Source organism: Sciurus vulgaris, assembly GCF_902686455.1.
Source record: "Sciurus vulgaris genome assembly, chromosome: 4".
Lineage (NCBI taxonomy): Eukaryota > Metazoa > Chordata > Mammalia > Rodentia > Sciuridae > Sciurus > Sciurus vulgaris.
Genome location: NC_136464.1, coordinates 140,396,582 through 140,418,021, shown reverse-complemented (window position 1 = coordinate 140,418,021; position 21,440 = coordinate 140,396,582). Strand labels below are relative to the sequence as shown.

The 21,440-nt window shown below is 39.1% G+C and overlaps 1 protein-coding gene across 1 annotated transcript in view; it reads right to left on the bottom strand.

The window, feature by feature from the left end:
- Positions 1–8,891: 8,891 nt before the first annotated feature.
- TNFSF11 (TNF superfamily member 11) overlaps positions 8,892–21,440 on the bottom strand; it is a 34,514-nt gene continuing 21,965 nt past the window's right edge. Inside the window, exons 3-5 of the mRNA XM_079136125.1 lie at positions 16,349–16,394; positions 16,173–16,271; positions 8,892–10,420 (exon numbers count right to left, since the gene is read on the bottom strand). Coding sequence (XP_078992251.1) covers positions 9,999–10,420; positions 16,173–16,271; positions 16,349–16,394 — 567 coding nt within the window. The 3' untranslated portion in view covers positions 8,892–9,998. The remainder of the gene's footprint in view (positions 10,421–16,172; positions 16,272–16,348; positions 16,395–21,440) is intronic.

Here is a 21,440-nt window from a genome sequence, read left to right as displayed (position 1 = left end):
TTTAAGCCAAAACTAGTCAGAAGGGATAAAGAAGGACATTACATACTGCTTAAGGGAAGCATAAATCAGCAAGACATAACAATCATAAATATCTATGCCCCGAACATTGGCTCATCCATGTACATCAAACAAATCCTTCTCAAATCCAGAAATCAAATAGACCACAACACAATAATACTAGGCGATTTTAACACCTCTCTCACCGCTGGATAGATCGTCCAAACAAAAATTGAATAAAGAAACCATAGATCTCAATAACACAATCAACAATTTAGACTTAACCGACTTATATAGAATATACCATCCAACAAAGAACGAATACACTTTCTTCTCAGCAGCACATGGATCCTTCTCTAAAATAGACCACGTTTTATGCCACAAAGCTACTGTTAGCAAATACAAGAAGATAGAGATACTACCTTGTACTCTATCATATCATAATGGACTGAAATTAGAAATAAATGACAGAATAAAAAACAGAAACTTCTCCAATACTTGGAGATTAAATAATACACTATTATACGATGAATGGATAACAGAAGACATCAGGAGGGAAATTAAAAAATTCTTAGAAGTAAATGAGAACAAAGACACATCATATCAAAATCTCTGGGACACTATGAAAGCAGTACTGAGAGGAAGATTTATTTCATGGGGTGCATTCAACAAAAGAAGTAGAAATCAACAAATAAACGACTTAACACTACAGCTCAAAGCCCTAGAAAAAGAAGAGCAGACCAACACCAAAAGTAGTAGAAGACAGGAAATAGTTAAAATCAGAGCTGAAATCAATGAAATTGAAACAAAAGAAACAATCGGAAAAATTAACAAAATAAATAGTTGGTTCTTTGAAAAAATAAACAAAATTGATAAACCCTTAGCCATGCTAACAAAGAGAAAAAGGGAGAAAACTCAAATTACTAAAATTCGGAACGAACAAGGAAATATCACAACAGACACGAGTGAAATACAAAACATAATTAGAAGCTATTTTGAAAATCTATACTCCAACAAAACAGAAAACCTCGAAGACATCAACAAGTTTCTAGAGACATATGAATTGCCTAAACTGAACGAGGAAGATATACACAACTTAAATAAATCAATTTCAAGCAATGAAATAGAAGAGGTCATCAAAAGCCTACCAACAAAGAAAAGTCCGGGACGAGATGGGTTCTCAGCCGAGTTCTACAAAACCTTTAAAGAAGAGCTCATTCCAATACTTCTCAAAGTATTCCATAAAATAGAAGAGGAGGGAACCCTCCCAAACTCATTCTATGAAGCCAATATCACCCTGATACCTAAACCAGACAGAGATACATCGAGGAAAGAAAATTTCAGACCAATATCCTTAATGAACATCGACGCAAAAATTCTCAACAAAATTTTAGCAAATCGCATACAAAAATATATTAAAAAGATAGTGCATCACGATCAAGTGGGTTTTATCCCAGGATGCAAGCTTGGTTCAACATCCGGAAATCAATAAATGTCATTCACCATATCAACAGACTAAAAGTTAAGAATCACATGATTATTTCAATAGATGCAGAAAAAGCATTCGATAAAATACAGCATCCCTTCATGCTCAAAACACTAGAAAAAATTGGGGTAGTGGGATCATTCCTTAACATTGTGAAGGCCATCTATGCTAAGCCCATGGCCAATATCATTCTAAATGGTGAAAAACTGAAAGCATTCCCCCTAAAAACTGGAACTAGGCAGGGATGCCCTCTTTCACCACTTTTATTCAACATTGTTCTTGAGACTCTAGCCATAGCAATTAGACAAACCAAAGAAATTAAAGGGATACGAATTGGAAAAGAAGAACTCAAACTATCCCTGTTCTGCTGATGACATGATTATATATTTAGAGGAACCTGGAAATTCCACCAGAAAACTCTTAGAACTCATAAGTGAATTCAGTAAAGTAGCAGGTTACAAGATCAATGCTCTAAATCCAATGCATTTTTATACATAAGTGATGAATCTTCAGAAAGAGAAATTAGGAAAACTACCCCATTCACAATAGCATCAAAAAAAATAAAATACTTGGGAATCAGTCTCACAAAAGAGGTGAAAGACCTCTACAATGAGAACTACAGAACACTAAAGAAAGAAATTAAAGAAAACCTTAGAAGATGGAAAGATCTCCCATGTTCATGGATAGGAAGAATTAATATTGTCAAAATGGCCATACTACCAAAAGTGCTATATAGATTCAATGCAATTCCAATTAAAATCCCAATGATGTACCTTACAGAAATAGAGCAAGCAATTATGAAATTCATCTGGAAGAATAAGAAACCCAGAATAGCTAAAGCAATCCTCAGTAGAAAGAGCGAAGCAGGTGGTATCGCAATACCAGTTCTTCAACTCTATTACAAAGCAATAGTAACAAAAACGGCATGGTATTGGTACCAAAATAGACAGGTAGATCAATGGTACAAAATAGAGGACACGGACACAAACCCAAATAAATACAATTTTCTCATACTAGACAAAGGGGCTAAAAATATGCAATGGAGAAAAGATAGCCTTTTCAACAAATGGTGCTGGGAAAACTGGGAAACCATATGCAACAGAATGAAATTAAACCCTTATCTCTCACCCTGCACAAAACTCAACTCAAAATGGATCAAGGACCTCGGAATCAGACCAGAGACCCTGCATCTTATAGAAGAAAAAGTAGGCCCAAACCTTCAACTTGTTGGCTTAGGAGCAGACTTCCTTAACAGGACTCCCATAGCCCAAGAAATAAAAGCAAGAATCAACAACTGGGATAGATTCAAACTAAAAAGCTTTCTCTCAGCAAAGGAAACAATCAGTAATGTGAAGAGAGAGCCTACAGAGTGGGAGAATATCTTTGCCAATCATACTTCAGATAGAGCGCTAATATCCCGAATCTATAAAGAACTCAAAAAACTCTACACCAAGAGTACAAATAATCCAATCAACAAATGGGCTAAGGAAATGAACAGACACTTCACAGAAGAAGATGTACAAGCAATCAACAGATATATGAAAAAATATTCAACATCTCTAGTAATACGAGAAATGCAAATCAAAACTACCCTAAGATTTCATCTCACCCCAATTAGAATGGCGATTATCAAGAACATAAGCAACAATAGGTGTTGGTGAGGATGTGGGGAAAAAGGTACACTCATACATTGCTGGTGGGGTTGCAAACTAGTGCAGCCACTCTGGAAAGCAGTATGGAGATTCCTCAGAAATCTTGGAATGGACCCACCATTTGACCCAGCTATCCCACTCCTTGGCCTATACCCAAAGGACTTAAAATCAGCATACTACAGAGATACAGCCACATCAATGTTCATAGCTGCTCAATTCACTATAGCCAGATTGTGGAACGAACCCAGATGCCCTTCAGTTGATGAATGGATAAAGAAACTGTGGCATATATATACAATGGAATATTACTCTGCCATGAGGAATGACAAAATATGGCATTCACAGGCAAATGGATGAAATTGGAGGGTATCATGCTAAGTGAGATAAGCCAATCTCAAAAAACTAAAGGACAAATGATCTCGCTGATAAGTGGATGAGGACATCCGGGGGTGGGGGGTAGGAGGGGTTAGTGTTAGGGTTAGGGTTAGGTTTAGGGTTAGGGATAAGGAGGGTGGTAAGAATGAGGAAGAAAGGAATGTATAGAGGGAAAAGAGGGGTTGGAGGGGAGGGGGGAAGGGGAAAAAATAACAAAATGAATCAAACAACATTGCCCTATGTAAATTAATGATTTTTAATTAAAATTAAAAATTAAAAAAAAAAAAAACTTAGATCCATCATGGGTGGATGTGGCACATCTGTGAAGCCCAAGGAAGGGCCCTAGTGTAGGCCTCTGGCCACTGGCTTTGAGTCCGATTCTCTCTCTGATTGGAATTTGCTGTTAGGAAAGGGGTTTGTGCTTGAGAAGGCTGCCTTCTGGCTCTGTAACTGTGGGCATCCTGTAGCTACTAAGAACATGACCTAGAAGTCACATAAGTGGGAATATCCTGGCCCTGTGTTACTTTCTGCCCCTGCATAGTTGCTTTCCGTTCATTTGTAGCATGCATGTGTATGTATGTTAGGTGTCTTCAGCATGTCCTTGGCAGAAAGAAGAGAAAGACCTCTTAGCTTGAAGTTCCCCACAGCTAATTAAAACATGCACATTAGTTAGAACAAAGCATTTTTCAAAAAATAAAAGAAAGAAAGAAAGATCTCATCCTTCAAGAATTCTCATGAAAAGCATCAGAATTACTAATTTGAAACCATTTTCTACTGAGCCATTATGGAAGGAGTGAGGAACCCAAGATAACTGGAAAAACTAAATATTCTCATTATTTCTAACTGAGTAACAGAAATTTGCTTAATTGGATTAATGAATTGGCATTTTTATCTTCCACTGCTATTTATTTTGCAGGGCTAAAATTTTTCAAGTATGGACTTTAATGATACTAAATGTTGTGCATGCAATAATGTAATTCTCATAATAACCTTGGAATTGGTGAAATTGTCTCCCTTATTTTAGATATAAGAAAACCAAAATCTAAATAAGTTTAGAGAAGAACTTCCCCAAAGTTCTGCAGCCATTGGTGTGAAAAGTCTGAATCTGAAATTCTTTCTCCTGATCACTACAATGAATAGTTACATTGAAAGCTCTGGATGCAGGCCACAGGAGTTCTAATTTTGACTCCCTTTCTTACTGGCTGGATAGCAATGGACACGTTTCTTAAACCATCTTACCTCAGTTTCCTTGTCTATAAATTTGGAAATGACAAAATGTAACTCACATGGCTGGTAAGAAGCCTTGGCGATAGTAAATGCTTCACAAATGGTAGATATTTCAATTTGAATTCATTAAACAGAGCATTTACTAAATTAAGACAAATTAAGCACTTCTGGGAAGACAATGCTATGGCCTCTATATTCAGAGATCATACTTGGAAAGAAGAGAGATATGTGACCCAATAATTCAATATCAGGCAGACAATGAGAGAGATGCAAAATTCTATGGGTACATCTAACTGGAGGAATTCAAGATACTTTAATGGAAGAAATGACACTAGAATTGGACTCAAAATGTATGCAGCATCTAAATAGCTGGGCATAATTCTAGAAATGGGGATCAAAGGAGAAATCTCACTGTCTAGTGGTGTTTTATGTTTACAAATTAGATTACAAAACCATAGAAAACAGACTGCTCATTTCTTCCTGAATACTCCAAAACAAACATGGGGACTGTTTTAAGTGTTCAGAACACCGCACTCAACCATCAGCTCGGTCTCAATCTTGGCAGTATCCTGTACCCAGTACTCTCAACCCCACTCCCTACCAAGCCTCCAGAAACTAAAAAGTCATTTGCATCTGTGGGCAATGGAAAGTGGAGACAACATTGTAAGGACAAAGGCCCGTATGGAAAGTCAGAGAGGTCTACATATACCATAGTGAATGTTAAGAGGTCTACAAAAAGAAATGCTTTCTCCTTAGATTCAAAACAATATAATAATTTTACATTTCAGTAGTTCCGAAAGATTGAGCACTTGATTTTCTATCTGCTCCTTCCACTCGAGCCTCTCCTAAGCCAGATGTGTATTTCCAATTGTTTAATGTGACAAATGAGACTTGCATGTCTCACTGTGAGCTAAGGTGTTAAACTCTCGAGTTGATGAGCTCTCTCCCTTATTCCTTCCTGGTCTTCCTTTTCTAATGCACCATGGTTCCAGTTGTCTAGAATCTAAACATGTGTGGTCCAACAGAAATATAATGAACCACATATATATGAACTTGTATTTTCTAATATCCATATAAAATTTTTTAAGAAACAGATTATGTTTATATTTGTTTTAACCCAATGTATACTAAATATTAGCATTTCAACATGTAATCAATATAAAAATAATGCAATATTTGCATTCTTTACTATAGCATTCTTAGAAGTTCAGAAGTTCATAAATTTACACTTATGTTATACCTCATCTTGGACTAACTGAATAGCTAGCTCTAAGTGGCTACTAGCTATGATATTAGACAATGCCTTGGTGCACACCTCAGAGTTACCTACCTTCACTTTCCCTCTTGCCTGCCACTTCCAAACAGTTACAATGTTTCTTCAGTGTCTCTCATAACTATCCTGCTATTCCAATGCACTGCTTTACTTTTTTTTTTTTTTTTCTACCAAGTACCCTAATTACCTCATAGTTCCCCCCTTTGTTTCTTTGGCCAATCCAAATAAACTATTGCAAGACTATAAAAAAAAAAAAAAAAAAAAAAAAAAAAAAAACTGCTGCACACACTGTTTTGAAAGGAGGCAACAGTGCAGGGTCTGGTGCAGTCATAAAAAACCGTTTCAAGAAGACAGATGGCTTTGAATTTGGCCTGCTTTTCTTCTTTCTTATTTGACATGAAGATTGAAATGGAGGAGTTAAAATGAGCAACAATTCAGTTCGCCATTGCATCCAGTATTCGTTGGTTTCCTGGCATGATTTTGTCACCACTCAACACATTTACTCAGCTGTGGCTGAGTGGTGACTTGATCTAGTTCCATCTCAATCAAATGCAGCAGCCTCTTTATACCCTAAAGGCCACCAGAGAAACTAATTGGTCCTCCAGGCAAGAGCCAAGCATAAGGGGGAAAAGAAAAAGATTGAAACACACACAGAAGAGTAATATGGAAAACAGGAATGAGTGAAAAGAAAGAGCAGAAATGAGAGTGGCTTAAGAGTGGGAAAAGCAGGGTATTTCTTCCTGCATTTTATATCTTACTGCTCAGAGCCTGCCGTGTCTTTTCCATACCTCTGCCATATCCAATTGTTATAGCTGACTCCTTCCAGACATAGGCTAATTCACACCAATATTTCATTAGTCATTATTCCACCAAAGCTCTAAAACCCTCACCTACCATGGTGATAATGTACATAAAATCCACAATAGATTCTGGCTGAATTCTCAAGGTCTACTTTCCAGCTCTCTTAGTATTGCAGACCATCTGCCATGCTGACTCCCTGTTTGGCTGGTGCTCCATATACCCTGGGTGCTTTCTATTCCTAGACCTTGGGTTTAGCTCATCCTTGAGAGATTGCAAGTCGGTTGCCTCTAAGTACAAAAAAAAAAAAAAAAAATGGTAATTTGTCGCTGCCCACCACAACAACTGCGTGGGTATTTATCGGAGGTAGACTGGAAATAAACTACTTTTCCTATATTCACTAATTTATAGAGGAAAAGAGACTTTGAGAAGAAGAGATGCTTTGCTTAGAGGTTAGAGGAAGAGAAACTTTGCTTATCAGGAAGAGAGACTTAGCTTAGAGGAAGTTTTTAGAGAAGAGAGGCTTGCTACGCTTATCAGAGATCTATTTCTTCTTATAGTTCTGTTGCTTCTTCTGAGAGGTGCGTCCCGCATCCTGTAAACTAGGTACTATCTATCTGAGGGCTAGCTGCTTCTTCTAGCTGCTTCTTCTCTCTGCTAGCTTCTTGTTTTCACTGCCAGCTGCTGCTTACTGCCGCTTCTGCTTACTGCTGCTTCTTGCTTGCTGCTTATATTCCCTCCAGGAGGCGGAGGGCGGGGCCACAGCAGTTGAGTTCAGGCGAGGAGCCAGCTGCCCTATCAAGGCAAAGGTTAAAACGAGCAGGCCTGAGCAGGAGCACTCGGGAACACCTGTGCACGCATTGTGTGCATGGACTTAATTGAATACGGCCAATGGTAAAACACCTGAGTGTGCTTATGTTAATCAACCTCCTCACTGCCGATGTGATCAAAACAATCTCTGGCTGGCTGCCAGGCGCCATCGGCACAGCCCACATGGCACAGCCCCCAACAGTAATTGATATTCCATGTCCACTTTTGAAGCTTTTCATCTCACTTCCTATCCAACCTGATTTTATTTTCAGACCTTCCAATTCCCAAGATTGAATTCAAGAGCCTCCATGCAGCCCACACCCTGTAGCTTACTATGCCTTCCTAGTCTGGTACCTCACTGGAATGGAAATTCAGGTGTCAGGAGAGTGCCAAGGTGTCCACAGTGCCTGGTACCCAGCATATAGTTTATAGTCAATAAATGAGACAAATAAATGGATGGATATTATCCACCTTTAGAAATGACAAATGAATATAAGAGGTAGTTAGCTAATGAGGTCATAAGAAAATTCTGTCCATGGGAAGCAGAGAAACTGTGATTGCAGCTCATCAAAATTAATTTTTTCTGAAGCCAGGAAGCAGCAACCAGATGTGCAACACAGAAGACATCCTTTGCACCCATCTACTACAGATTTACTAACAATCTTAAAGTAATAGGAGTATTTTGGCTAATGATTGAGTCCCACCATTATAGCTCTGCCTTTTAAAATTTATAATTTCTATATTGCAGTATCTGCTGTACTTCTCAGCTTCTATTGTCATAACCATCAAGAAACATTGTACCTTCTCCAGCAGCTCTTTTTCTCTTTTCTCTCTTACACGAGTAGCCACCCTGGTTTAGACAGCTCACCCACATACATTTCCATGAGGACAAGTGTCCAGGTCACCATTCTTTACTGTGTCAAGGTAGAAAATGTTCAGCTGTTCCTCTGGTTAAACAGTTATTTTTCCAGGATGTTATGAACTTGTATAAAACACCGTATTTTTCTCCTGATGTAAACATAACATAAATTTTTTTCTTTTTTTAGTGAAGTGTTTTCTATCTGGTTACATCCTTGCATACAAATCCCTTGCAAATTAATTTTCAAATTCTAAGGTTCATTAATTTAATTGAATCTGTTCCTAGTTTTTAATTAAATCTGCATTTCTCCCAGTAACCTTCAGAAAAAGATAGGAGCCACATTATCATAGTGGAGAGAACAGGATCACAGAGCAAGACAGACATAAAAGAAAAATACAAAATCACAAGGCAGGTTTCATATAAATTTATTTTTGTACCAAAAAATTAACATTCAAAGGCAATGTTTTATTGTACAGTATAAAATAATTCCCACTAACTTAAAACTTGGGTTATTCTTTGCTGATAAACCACTAGTAACTTTTCTATTTAAAAAACATTTACAATTTGCAGCACTTGTAGAAAAAGACACCTGTTCAATAATTACATAAATACTCTTGACAGATTTCAGTAGCCTATTATGTATCCTTTTTGGCAATGTCAGCTTTCTAAAGTCAATTAGCTTCTAAATTTGAAAGGCACATGGTAGCCAACATCCCGCTTGTTATTCAAGGCATCCATTTTAATTTTTTTACACAGGTTTGACAAGTCTGAAAAATCTATTAAGTTAAAAAAAATGAAGAAATATACTACATTTGATATTAGGAAACAGTATTTTTCCCCCTTAGCTGCAAGTTTTCCCCAAGGGATTTACAAAGTGCACCAGTTAAATATGTCTGTACATTTAAAACATTAAATATGTCAACAGTGAGACATTATTTTTAAATATTTTGAATCAAATACTATAGCACAAATATAATTTACAATACTTTGCACAGAAAACAGAAAACATTACATCTGAAATATAACTTTAGATATTATATAAAAATACATATATTTTCTCTCCTCACTAGAAAAAGTATTGTTTGCAGGTTCCAGCATGATGTAACAATTCAAAAGAACTTAACCCTTCAGATGGTCATCTGTTTACAATGAGATGATACCCTCTCTACTTGAGGTTTACAGTGGCCCATAAATTGTGAGTTTGATCCAGAAAGCTCACCCCTCTTCTAGCCCAAATGCAGTTGTTCCCAAGAGCAACCATACTTGCTACAATCTGGTTTAATTCTAGGAATTCATTACAAAATTGTAAAACCATTGTGTAACACACCACAAGTCCAATCTCACCCATTGGCTGTACATATGCATATTGTCTACAGGGTTGAGAGCATGGATAATGAGTTTGTGCCATTGTGGGCCATGCCTCTTAGTAGTCTTACACACCTATATACATATTTCTTGGCTTATTTAAGAAAAGTTTCCAAATATCTACGAAATATGTGATAATGCTCCACAAAATGGATCTCAATCTATATCTCGAACTTTAAAAGCCCCAAAGTACGTTGCATCTTGATCTGGATCCAGCAGGGAAGGGTTAGACACTTCAATGCTTATTTCTTCACCAGACCGTAGCTTAAAAAATCCTCCAACATTTATGGAATAAAAATGGAATTCCGAATTCCCTGACCAATATTTGGTGCTGCCACCTTTCATCAGGGTGTGAGAACTCGGGATTTTGATGCTGGTTTTAGTGACATACACCATCAGCTGAAGATACTCTGTTGCTAGGTCTCCGGAGGTTTCATGATGTCGAAAGCAAATGTTGGCATACAAGTAATAGAAGCCATCTTGGTTAACCATTAGTTTTCCATTGCTCAAAGTCATGTTGGAGATCTTGGCCCAACCCCGGTCATGGTACCAAGAGGACAGACTCACTTTGTGGGAACCTGTGGAGAGAGAGGCACTTGATTTACAATTCACCCCTTGAATGAAAAAGACAGTCTCACAATTCCATGAAGTTAGAACAGAATGCAGTCTGTCATTGTTCCTAGGGGAGAATAACTTCCTGAAATTTATTTTCTATATGGGGAGAAATACATTCAGATGGAGGCACATCAGATGATACAAAGACCCCAAATCCCACTTTTTCTGCCTCAAGGAATCTACAGTACACTAGGGTTAAGTATGAAATGGGTTCAGACAAGAAGCAAGGTGTTAGAACTGAAAGGAGAGGTGCAGATAATTGCTACGGAAATTCAAAGGGGAGTGAGAGATTATTTCCACCCAAAGGGATGAAAACTGAATTTGTAGAGTTGCTGACTGAAACTGGAAACTTAAAAAGAGGAACAGGATTAAGCACCACAGACAAGAGCAGAAAGGTCATTCCAGACTGAAGGAAGAGGATTAGTCAAAGCCAACCACAACAGGAAAGCAAGAAACTAGCAGAGAAGAATCCTCCCACCTCACGTTTCAACCTTTTCTTTTATTCCATAGTGAGGGATATGTAGGAGATGAAAATCTGGGTCACAGTAACTTTGAACAAATGGCCAAACTCCTTAAATCTATTCTTATCACCATCTATTTTCCCCACCTCTAAAAACCCATATGTCTCTCAGGCTCACACAACTAAAAAGTTATTCCCAGAGCAACTGGGAAGAAAAAAAAAAAAAAAAAAAACCACAATCCATTGTGACTGAAGTATAGTAAAATCTCTCCCCAATGGCCAAATGGTCCTTTAGTCCCTGCTCATTCCTGGAATGAGGGGACAACTGATCCTCATGCTTTTACCAGAACAGAGAAAAGTTTCCAAAGAATTTTCTAAATCAGCAGCATATCCAGTGCTTTTCATATTACAAGTCTCTAATGTATTTTACTGGCTTTAAAAATTGGTAATACCTTGGGGCTGGGATTGTGGCTTAGTGGTGGAGCACACACTTAGCATGTGTGAGGCAATGGGTTTTCAATTCTCAGCACCACATTAAAAATAAATAAATAAAGATACTGTGTCCATCTGCAGTTGAAAAATTTTCTTAAAAATATTGACAATACCTCTATGATATAACTAATTAATCAAAGATCTGAATTTATGTGGACACCTATTATTCTACTGGAAAAGGTGATAACTAATGGGACGTAAGTAGAAATATTATAGAAAGTCTAGAAACATTTTTTTTTTTCCTTCAGGGAATTTTGTTCATACTTAGGCTAACTGAAGGTCGTCATCTCTCTGACATCAAAAAGACAAAACAGAGCTGAATCTCTGCCTGGGGTTGGGATTAGTTTCTGCAGCTCTGAGTTCTTGGCTACTTATTATGATCACCCATAACTTAAGTCAGGTCTTGAGACAGTGAGGTAGAGAAATCAGCCCAGAGTCTTAGTAGATTCCCAGGGTTCATCAAAGCTGACAACTCTCTGATTAGATAAGTCTAGGAGATCCCTGTAAACTAAGACACCCACTCTAGATACGTTCCCAGACTTGCTGAGTCCTGGAGAATGTTGAACACCTGAACCTTTCCCAAGAGAGCCACAAGTTGGTGAATGTTCTACTGTTTCTAGAGTATAGTCTGGGACCTCAAAAGAAGACTGCTCCGAAAGTCAAGCAAGAAGTGAGACAAATTGGGGGGGGGGATGTGACAGTGGCCAGTCTATGGTGGGGCAACCCATCATGAGAAGACCAAGAATCCAATGATTACAATCCCCCTATGCAGAAACAGAAGAGTTCCTGAGCTCTGCAGCTATCCACAGTGGAACCATCACAGTCACTGTGGCTTCCAGGGCCTTCCGCAGCAAGCTGCCTTCTTTTTTCACAGGAGGTCTTATTTCATGGTTCACTCTAGATTCAAGACCCCAAATGTACATACCATCCTATAGTCCCTATAGGGAGTCAACATGAGACAACATGACTATATTCACCACATTGTCAGGAACACTAGTCAAGCAATGCTTCCAGTTTGGTAAATAGCTGCCTAATTCATGAACATAGTTAATGAAATTCAAGATGTTTCCCACCTCAAATTATCCCATACTGCCTCCTTCCTACCCAACTCCTGTATTGTATTCAATTCTTCAGTTCATTATCTTTTATCTCAAATCAGAGAGAAACAATCACTGACATGAAGTTTACCTATCCAATGAGATGGATTGGTTCACATTAAAGTGGGATATGATCAGAGAAGGCAAGGAAGGAATCTAAAATAAGAACTTTAACAGAATACCACTCCTATGGTTAGGGAGGTCAAATAAAATAAGTGTCCTTATTTTCTATGAAACATTTCTGTTTTTAAGCATTCATTGACTCATGTATTCACTGATTCATTCTGTTGATTTGTCACGAAATAACAGTGTGGTGCTTTCTATAGACATTCATTCTGTCCATAATAATTATATCAAGTAGTATACCCTCAAGACACCACTAATCATAGAGGAAATGAAAAATGAGCATACAAAACATGACATTTTCATTTCTGCTGTTGTATAGCACATGGTTGACATTCAGTGAGAAGAAACTGCCAAGCAATAGCTGCAGAAATTCATGGTGATTGGGAAAGTTGAGCTCAGTGGGAGGTAGAAGAGCCAGACAACAGGGAGGATTTGGGTCAAATCTGGACAGGCTGAGAAAAGGGAGTATATTGTTGGCAAGGGAAGGTGTTTGAGTGTGCCTAGCATCCACAGGAGAAAGGCAGGGAAGCCAAACAGTGAGAAGAGAGGACTCACATGTGGACAACAGTGGGAAAAATCATGAGAAAAATGTGCTGTGATTTGGTTGGAGGGCCTTCATGTCAATCAGGGTTTCTGACACCCACAAGGTGTGCTATCGGCCTCCTACCCCAGGCTCCCTAGCCTCTCCAGCCCTATGCTATGATCCTTGCTGGTTGATGTTACAGAAGAGACTTCTGCAAATAGTTAGCCTGAGCAGCCTAAGGAAAGCCACATATTCGGACCCCACAAAATACTTCCCAATGCATCTTGTTCAAGAAGCTTTGAAAATGCACAGTCCATGTAAGGCAGATTCTAATTTCATATATGTAAACAAATGTAAAACAAAGCCACAAAATTAAAATGCAAAACTAAACCACCTGGCTGTGAGGCATCCAGTATTGGTCAACACTGGGAGATCAATGGACTCAAGGGGTTGTTGACCCAACCAGGGCATCAAATTCTATTTTCTTACACAGAAGCATATACTGACTCATTTCCCTCAGTCACAAACCCAATAAGTGTCGGAAAATAACCAGGAGTTCTTTCTTGTATTTTTGGCAATGATTTGATTCTAGGTGCCTGCAGAGAGAGAGCTTTGCAACTAAAACATGCTTGCTATTGCCAAACAGTCTTTGGCACACAGTCTAATGCAATATTTATCATATGCCATTTAAATGAACTGAAAAGATAAATGTAGGGTACATTCATAGCACACACAGTCGATGCATAAGTATTAATTTGATTGCCTTGCTAACGTGCAAAATAGTTTTCCACTCAGGGAAAATTAGTGTAGCTCTGCCATGAGGGACACACAGACAAAGAGAGAAAATTTGTTTATGAAGCAAATATCTGGGACAGGAATAGGTAGTATAGAAAATCCTCTAAAACCCAAGAGTTAGTTTCTTACTTTCTAATGTCTCCAATCAGGAAATATACCTCCATGGCCCATGCTATGATAATGGCTTCAAAATCATTTACTAAAATCTGGTACTTTTTTAATTAAAGAAAAAAAAAAAAAAAAGAACTTGTCTTAAGTCATTTGTGCAATGAAGTGGAATAAGTATGATTATTTAAGTAAACTCAAATAACAAATCACATTCACAGAGTGCTTTCCATATGTTACAATCGTCACAACCACCCCATGAGGTAGGCACTACCCCATGCCCAATTTAGACATGATAGAACTGAGTCTAGTAATTTGTACATAGTCACAGATCCAGTAAGTTGTCCAGTTGCAGTCAGATTTTAGAGTTCCTGTCCTTAGACACTCCACTAATCTAATTCTTACAGGAAAAGAGAACGTAAGGGTTTTGAATTATTTTCCTGTGACAAAGCCAACTTGCCACAAGTATTATGTAGCCTGCTTATAGGATAGTATAGCATTAAAAGCATAGATTTAGGGATTAACTGAGTGGAACTCAACTTCTAATCCTGCTACCACTGTGGCCTTGAGCAAATGACAAAGTATATGAACCTGTTTCCCTGTCTGCAGACTCTGAATCACAATCACTGTGCTGCAGCGTTGGAGTAAGGACTACAGATAATGAACACAGATCAAAACATCTGATCCATAAGTGGATCAGATGTGTTCAACGTGTGTTCAATGAGTATACAATAAGTGGCACTGAATAACTGACAATGGTATTCAATTATCACTCTATCTAGCATCCCTGGTAACCCTTTGTCCTTACCTAGCACAAGGTGAGTAAGCAGTGGGGTTGGATGATGGAATGCCTGGGCATTCAGGTAGCTGCAAGCACAAAGCTCTGGGTTTCCCCTCACTTTCAGAAGGTAATCAGGTCTCTGGGCTATTGAGCTAAACCCTCACCCAGAGGAAATGACAGGCCCCTAAAGAAGGGGGAGAAGGTCTCATTTTTCCAGAGGACTAGTGTCTCTTAAAGACCATGCTGTTGAGCTCCTCTGTGTAACTCTGCAGCAGATGGTTGAGTATCTAACCACCTGGAGGAACTCATCCACCTCAGAGGTCAGAAATGGGGCTTTGCTCTTTAGTATGGGCAAAAATAGATGAGCCTATCAAGGGATTGTCCCTCCCAGTTATGTGTTCTCAATCAGCAGTCATTTAAAGTAACTACATCGGGGCTGGGGTTGTGGCTCAGTGGTAGAGCGCTTGCCTAGCATGCACGAGGCACTGAGTTTGATACTCAGCACCACATATAAATAAAAATAAAGGTCCATGGACAACTAAAAAATTTTTAAATAAAATAAAATAAACACATAGTCTGATTATCTGAAAATGAAGTCTCCTGCTCCAGAATGAGAAGGGCTAGCTCTGGGGAGAGGGGAGAGCAGGGGCTCTGGGGTGTGGTGATACTCTGAGAGATTCTCTCTTAGCTGGCAGTCAAGGCCAGAGGGGAGAGAGCCATTGCATGGCCAGACTTCTCCCACAAGTCTCAAAACGACAGGTGTCAAGCCAACGACAATCTCACTCAGTTCCTTAGAATCTCTGGCTTAGGACTTTTCTTGAATGGAAACTCTGGGGTAATGCAGTCAACAGAGTCTGTCTTCAAGACAAGGGCAAGGGCAGATACTCCCCTCCAGCTGTGGGGACTTCAAAGTGCTGGTCTCAAAGGCCCTGTCTACAGATACCAGGTGGGCCAAGGCTGCCTCCAAGGGCACAGAGGGAAGACCTGTTTCCTGGGTGCTGGCAAACAGCATAGGACACAGTGGTTCTGCCACATCATGTCTGCCACAAGGTCACCTGGCCCAGACATGGGCATCTGGCAGCTGCCCTCTAAAGGTTGAGGAATCCTCCTCTCCCACTTGTCCAAGGGAGTTCTCACTTGTCCTCATCCTCTGGTCTCTCTGGGAAATGATAATGTCCATTGCCAGGACATGGAACAACTGAAGACTAATGATCATTTTTTTTCTTTTTTTGACTCTTAAATTTTTCAGTAACAGGCTAATAATACTTTTGAATGTGTGAATGAACTCGTAAGTGATTCTTGAATAGTTTTCAGGCTAGATGTAATTAAAACTTACCTGATGGGATGTTGGTGGCATTAATAGTAAGATGCGCAAAAGGCTGAGTTTCAGGCTTGCCCCTCTTGGCCAAATCAAACCAGGAACCTTCCATCATAGCTGGAGATGACAGAAAGCACATTAGCCCAAGACCAGTGACCCTATGAGATCTCAAATATTCATAAATTCATGATTACCTTTCTCTGCTCTGATGTGTTGTGACCCGACAATATGTTGTAATTCCTGAAATAAAAAGGAAAAAGTGATTCATTTATAAGCTCATCCTTTCTGTAATGCAGTAGGACTATTTAGGAGTGTGAGATATGAGATAAATTAACCCTCCTTTCCTTCAAAAGATGCCAGACATGTAGAGGCAGTGAAATTTCTGGATTATCTCATTAGCTGTCAGAAGAGATTCACCCCAAAGAATTGGACGTCAATGTGCTTAAAAAGTCAACCACACACACCATCCAACAAAATCCTTTGGACAATAAGAGGAAATAAAAGACAATGTAAATTAGAAAACACAAAATAATTGAACATAATTAAAAACTTGTAGCAGGTACACAAATGGAGATGAAGTTAACTAGGAACGTAACAATTACACAGAATATATGACCCTCTTAAATCCTCAGGGAGGCTCTATTTATGTCTATTTCATTAGTGAATTCCTGTTACAATGCTGAAGCTCAGCCCACAGGAAAGAGAATGATGCCTGGCTCCCAGTGGTTAATTTTTTATTTTAAAGTCGCAGTGTATTTAAAGTACTATATGGAAGTCTAAGAGCTTTTAGAGTACCAATAATTAACTTAAAATATTGCTCCAAATAGAGGTCTAGAAGCACAAGCCAGAAAATGAACGAACACGAGTGCATAAAGAGTTTAGGTAATTGCATATCTCAATTTGAGCCCTGAGAATGAAGGTTCCGATAGGTAACACATGCCCACCTGGAGCTACGCATTAGCTAGCATTAAATGTGCCATCATGGGATATAATAAGGTGGAGTGGATGAGAGCCCAGGCTTTCACATGGTTCAAATCCTGCATAAACTAGGATATTAACAGCACTTCTATCAGGTGGTTAAGAAGATTAAAGGAGATAATGCAGGTAGGCACTTAGTTGAGTGCCCAGTAAATTCAGATATATAAGTACTAGAAATGATAGTGAGATTCCTAACTTCTGTTACCAGGATAACCATTCATGCTTCCCCCTACCATGATGTTGAAAAGATAGGCCATATATATAGCTTGAGTTCTTTGAGTGTTTGGATAGGAAGGTTTTGAATAGATCAGGCAGATAGGCAGACAAATTTCGATAGATGGATGCACATAGATGTAACAATACAACTTCAATTGTTATAAGCTGGAAGTGTAATGGAGATAAGATAATATTCATTCCTTTCTGTACCTTCAGGACCTGTCCCCCACTGGGACATGAGAATCTATTCCTTTTATTTGGGGGGCAGGTACTGGGCCATTCAACCACTGAACCACATCCCCAGGTCTATTTTGTATTTTATTTAGAGACAGGGTCTCCCTGAATTGCTTAGCACCTCACCATTGCTGAGACTGGCTTTGAACTCACGATCCTTCTGTCACAGCCTCCTGAGACTCTGAGATTACAGGAGTGCACCATCACACCTGGCTTCTATTCCATTTTTAATGGCCACTGGAGGACACAGCTCAACTGTCTTCACTTACCTATTTGAAAGTCCTAAAGTCATTCTGTGCCTGACTTTTAGAAAGGAACCCTAAGGTTTATCTAAAGTCATCTTCTGCCCTGTCCTAAACCCAGGACACTGCACAGCCCTGAGGGTACCATTTGCAGGGTATTCTATAAGAAAGTAGTTTTGAGTTGAACAATGCAGTGGCTTCTTTCTCCTGCTCACCTCCAGCCTCCCAAGTCCCTTCTCAAGATCTCTCGATTCCCAATAGTCCCCCAATGTTTGGAATTTTCTGGTTTGGGCTCCTCAACATTCACAATGGAGATTAAGATTTCACACACATACTGAATATTTTCACACATTTAAATACACGGTGTACTTGTATACATTGTATATATTTTTACACATTTATATAGATGCAGTGTATCTTTATTCTGTATAAATTTATGCATTTTTGTATACAATATATCTTTATGTATTCAATCTCATATATATATATGGTGTCTTTGTACATTGTATCTCATTATACATTTATATATACACACAATGTATCTTTATCCATTGTGTATATCTTTACACATTCATAAATACACAATGCTTCTTTCTACCTGATTACTAGCTTTTCAAGGTTGGAATAGGAACCTTGGAGATTTAAAGCTACCCTCTCATTTTCCTGCTAGCACTGATCTGCCTCACCATCAGAGAAGAAAGGAAGGAGTACCAAATGAAGCAGAGCTAAGTATGGCATATGCCTGCAAATGCCAGTTTCGTGATTTTCTCTACAAACACCCTTATTACCTAGACAAACAAGGAAAGATCCTTGGTTCCTGCTCAGTGGTTTCCAAACTTGAATGTGCTTGACCACCTCGGGGAGGACATTGGAAAACAGACTGCAGGGCCAGCCCAGGGTTTCTGATCCAGGTCTGAGCTGGGACCTGAGAACTGCCTTTCTAGCAGATGAGCTGGTGCTGTTGGCCTGGGACCTCATTTGAGTATGACAACCCCTTTCACATTCCCAAAGATTCACAGATGAGCAAATGAAGAGATTATCTTGAAGTTTTGGGACTTGGGCAGAAGCAGCAGCAGATTCAAGCCACTGATTAAACAGGCAGGGAATATGTTCGTTCTCACCTGGGAATGAACCCTTCTCACCCATATAATCAGTGACTTCTAGGTCAGAGCTACCACAGACACATTTAGTTACAAAAAAAAAAAAAAAAAAATGATAACTAGCACCTCTCAGAAGTACTTTCAATGCCTGCTTTAAGAAAAAAAAAGACTCCATGCTCTCTAGGATGAAGTCTCTAGAGACTCAAAGGGTAATGCTGTTATATCACTCAGGTATCCAAGAACTGCAATTCCTTTCAGAATTCTAAAGGAAAATTTCAATTGAAAAGAAAAGAAAAGGGGGGGGGGCTTATATGTCTACAACTTCAGGTTACAAAAAAATGTAGTCCCAAGTCGGGGTGTATCACCACCCTGACCTTTTGGGTTCTAAGATCATTGTTATTTATGTACAATCATAATATAGCATCCTGTAAGAGAACACTTTTAGGGTGTTTGGGGTTTGGACACTGTAAAAAAAAAAAATGTTAAAAGTTAACACAGGTAGAACTCAAGAATACCAGCGAGGAAACTGGTCATACTTTAAGGGAAGTTTTGGGTTGCCTTGGCCCCACCCACAGTCGGTCTAACTCAATAGTCTGATATAACGTGATATTTTTAAAAAGATGCTCCCAGGTGATTCTATTATGCAGCAGGTGTTAGGAAACATTATTGCTAATTGAGTGTTCCCAAGAAGAGCTGTTTGGTGACACCTCTATTTAGTCAAAGGTTTATTATAATCTCACAAATTATTTTTCTATTCCATGTACTGAAAGTTAAATAACTTCTTACATTTCTAGCCGACCAAATGTTTCCTTGTAGGATCATATTTTACTCTTATGAGAATCAGAGCCTGGGTAACTATTATTAACCTCATTTTTCAGACTGAGAAATGGAGCTAGAAAGAGATTAAAGTCTCAACCAACAAAACTGGGACTTGAACCTCTGTCTTCCAGAGCTACACCCATGCCCCTTCCTAAGGCGTCATCACATATGCTCTTGAGAGTTGCAACCTCAGAGCATGGTTGTTTCTCGGCACCAGTTAACTGTGAGAAGGAGGCACACCTTGACTGGGCATCTGGTTGCTGGGTTCCTGAGTGCTACAGGGCAGAGACCTGCCACAAAACTGAAGCAGCCGCAGAAGTCCCCTCTTCAAACTCTGATTCTTGCAATCGTGCCAGGAAGATTTCAGACAAGTTGCTCAGAGTAATAGGCATGGGTTTATTAGAAGGGATTATAAAAACAAAAGGGGGACACTCTCAAGGGAGAAAGTGGGTCCTCTCAGAGAGAAGGAGGATGGTGTGTGCCCCTCCTGCCCTCCAGTTTTATTGGGGGGTCCCAGGAATGTTTCTAGAGAGTCCCACCCAGGTTCACTTTTAGACTTTTTTTAAATATTATTTTTAATCTTTTTTATTTTCAGTTGTAGATGGACACAGTACCTTTATTTTATTTACTTATGTGGTGCTAAGGATCAAACCCAGTGCCCCATACATGGAAGACAAGCACTCTGCCACCGAGCCACAATCCCAGCCCCACTTTTTCACTTTTGACTGACAGGAGGATGACATCAGACTTTCAAGTCCCCACTATACATGACAACTCTAGGTCATTTGGTCCATGCTGACCAGTTCTAATTGAACCTAGTTTTTACAGATTTTATGGTTAGGGGGAATTATCCTTATCTCCCTGAGTTCTAGTCTGTGTGAGGGTCACAAAAGTGGATAACTTATCATTATTTCAAGTCTTTGCAACATTGCAGATAACTGGTTGTTTGCTGAGGAATGTGATGTGTCTGTGGACCTGAGCCAGGCAGGGCTGCAGGTAAATTGCTTAAAAAAAGGAAGGAAGGAAGGAAGGAAGGAAGGAAGGAAGGAAGGAAGGAAGGAAGGAAGGAAGGAAGGAAGGAAAGAAGGAAGGAAGGTAGGTAGGTGGGGGTAGTCACAGTAGACCAAGATTATAGAATTATTCCCTTAACCCTATGTCCCCCACTTGCATCTATCAGTTCCCTATCATTGGAGACTGACAAAAGGAGCCTAAACACCAAGAAACATGATCCCAGAATTTCCAGAATCTTCAGAACATAACTGACTCAGAACTGGTCAAATATGTTCTGGGCTAGAATGATGAATCTCCCAAACTAAGGCCTGTGGGTCCTACAGATAAGGAGCAGGAAACCTGCAAACATGACGGTGTCAAGTTCATTCCATAGAGTATAACCACTCTGCTTGGTCACCTCTTCAAGGATCAGATACTTTGCTACATCTATCCCAAGCACAGATCTTTCTTGAATGTTCCCCAATATTTTTAATTGTCAAGATTATAGAAACCCTCCCAAAAAGGTACACAAACTTTGCCCCAACTAATAATTCCATTTATTTTCTAAGTTTCACATGTACACTGATTTTCATCCACATTAGTCCGGTACATCTCAAGTTAATTAGAGTGTTTTTAAATGTGTAGAGTTCTTTATTCCTAAATCTTATTCAGACATTGCTTCTGGTTTCTTTGAATTCACAAAGTTC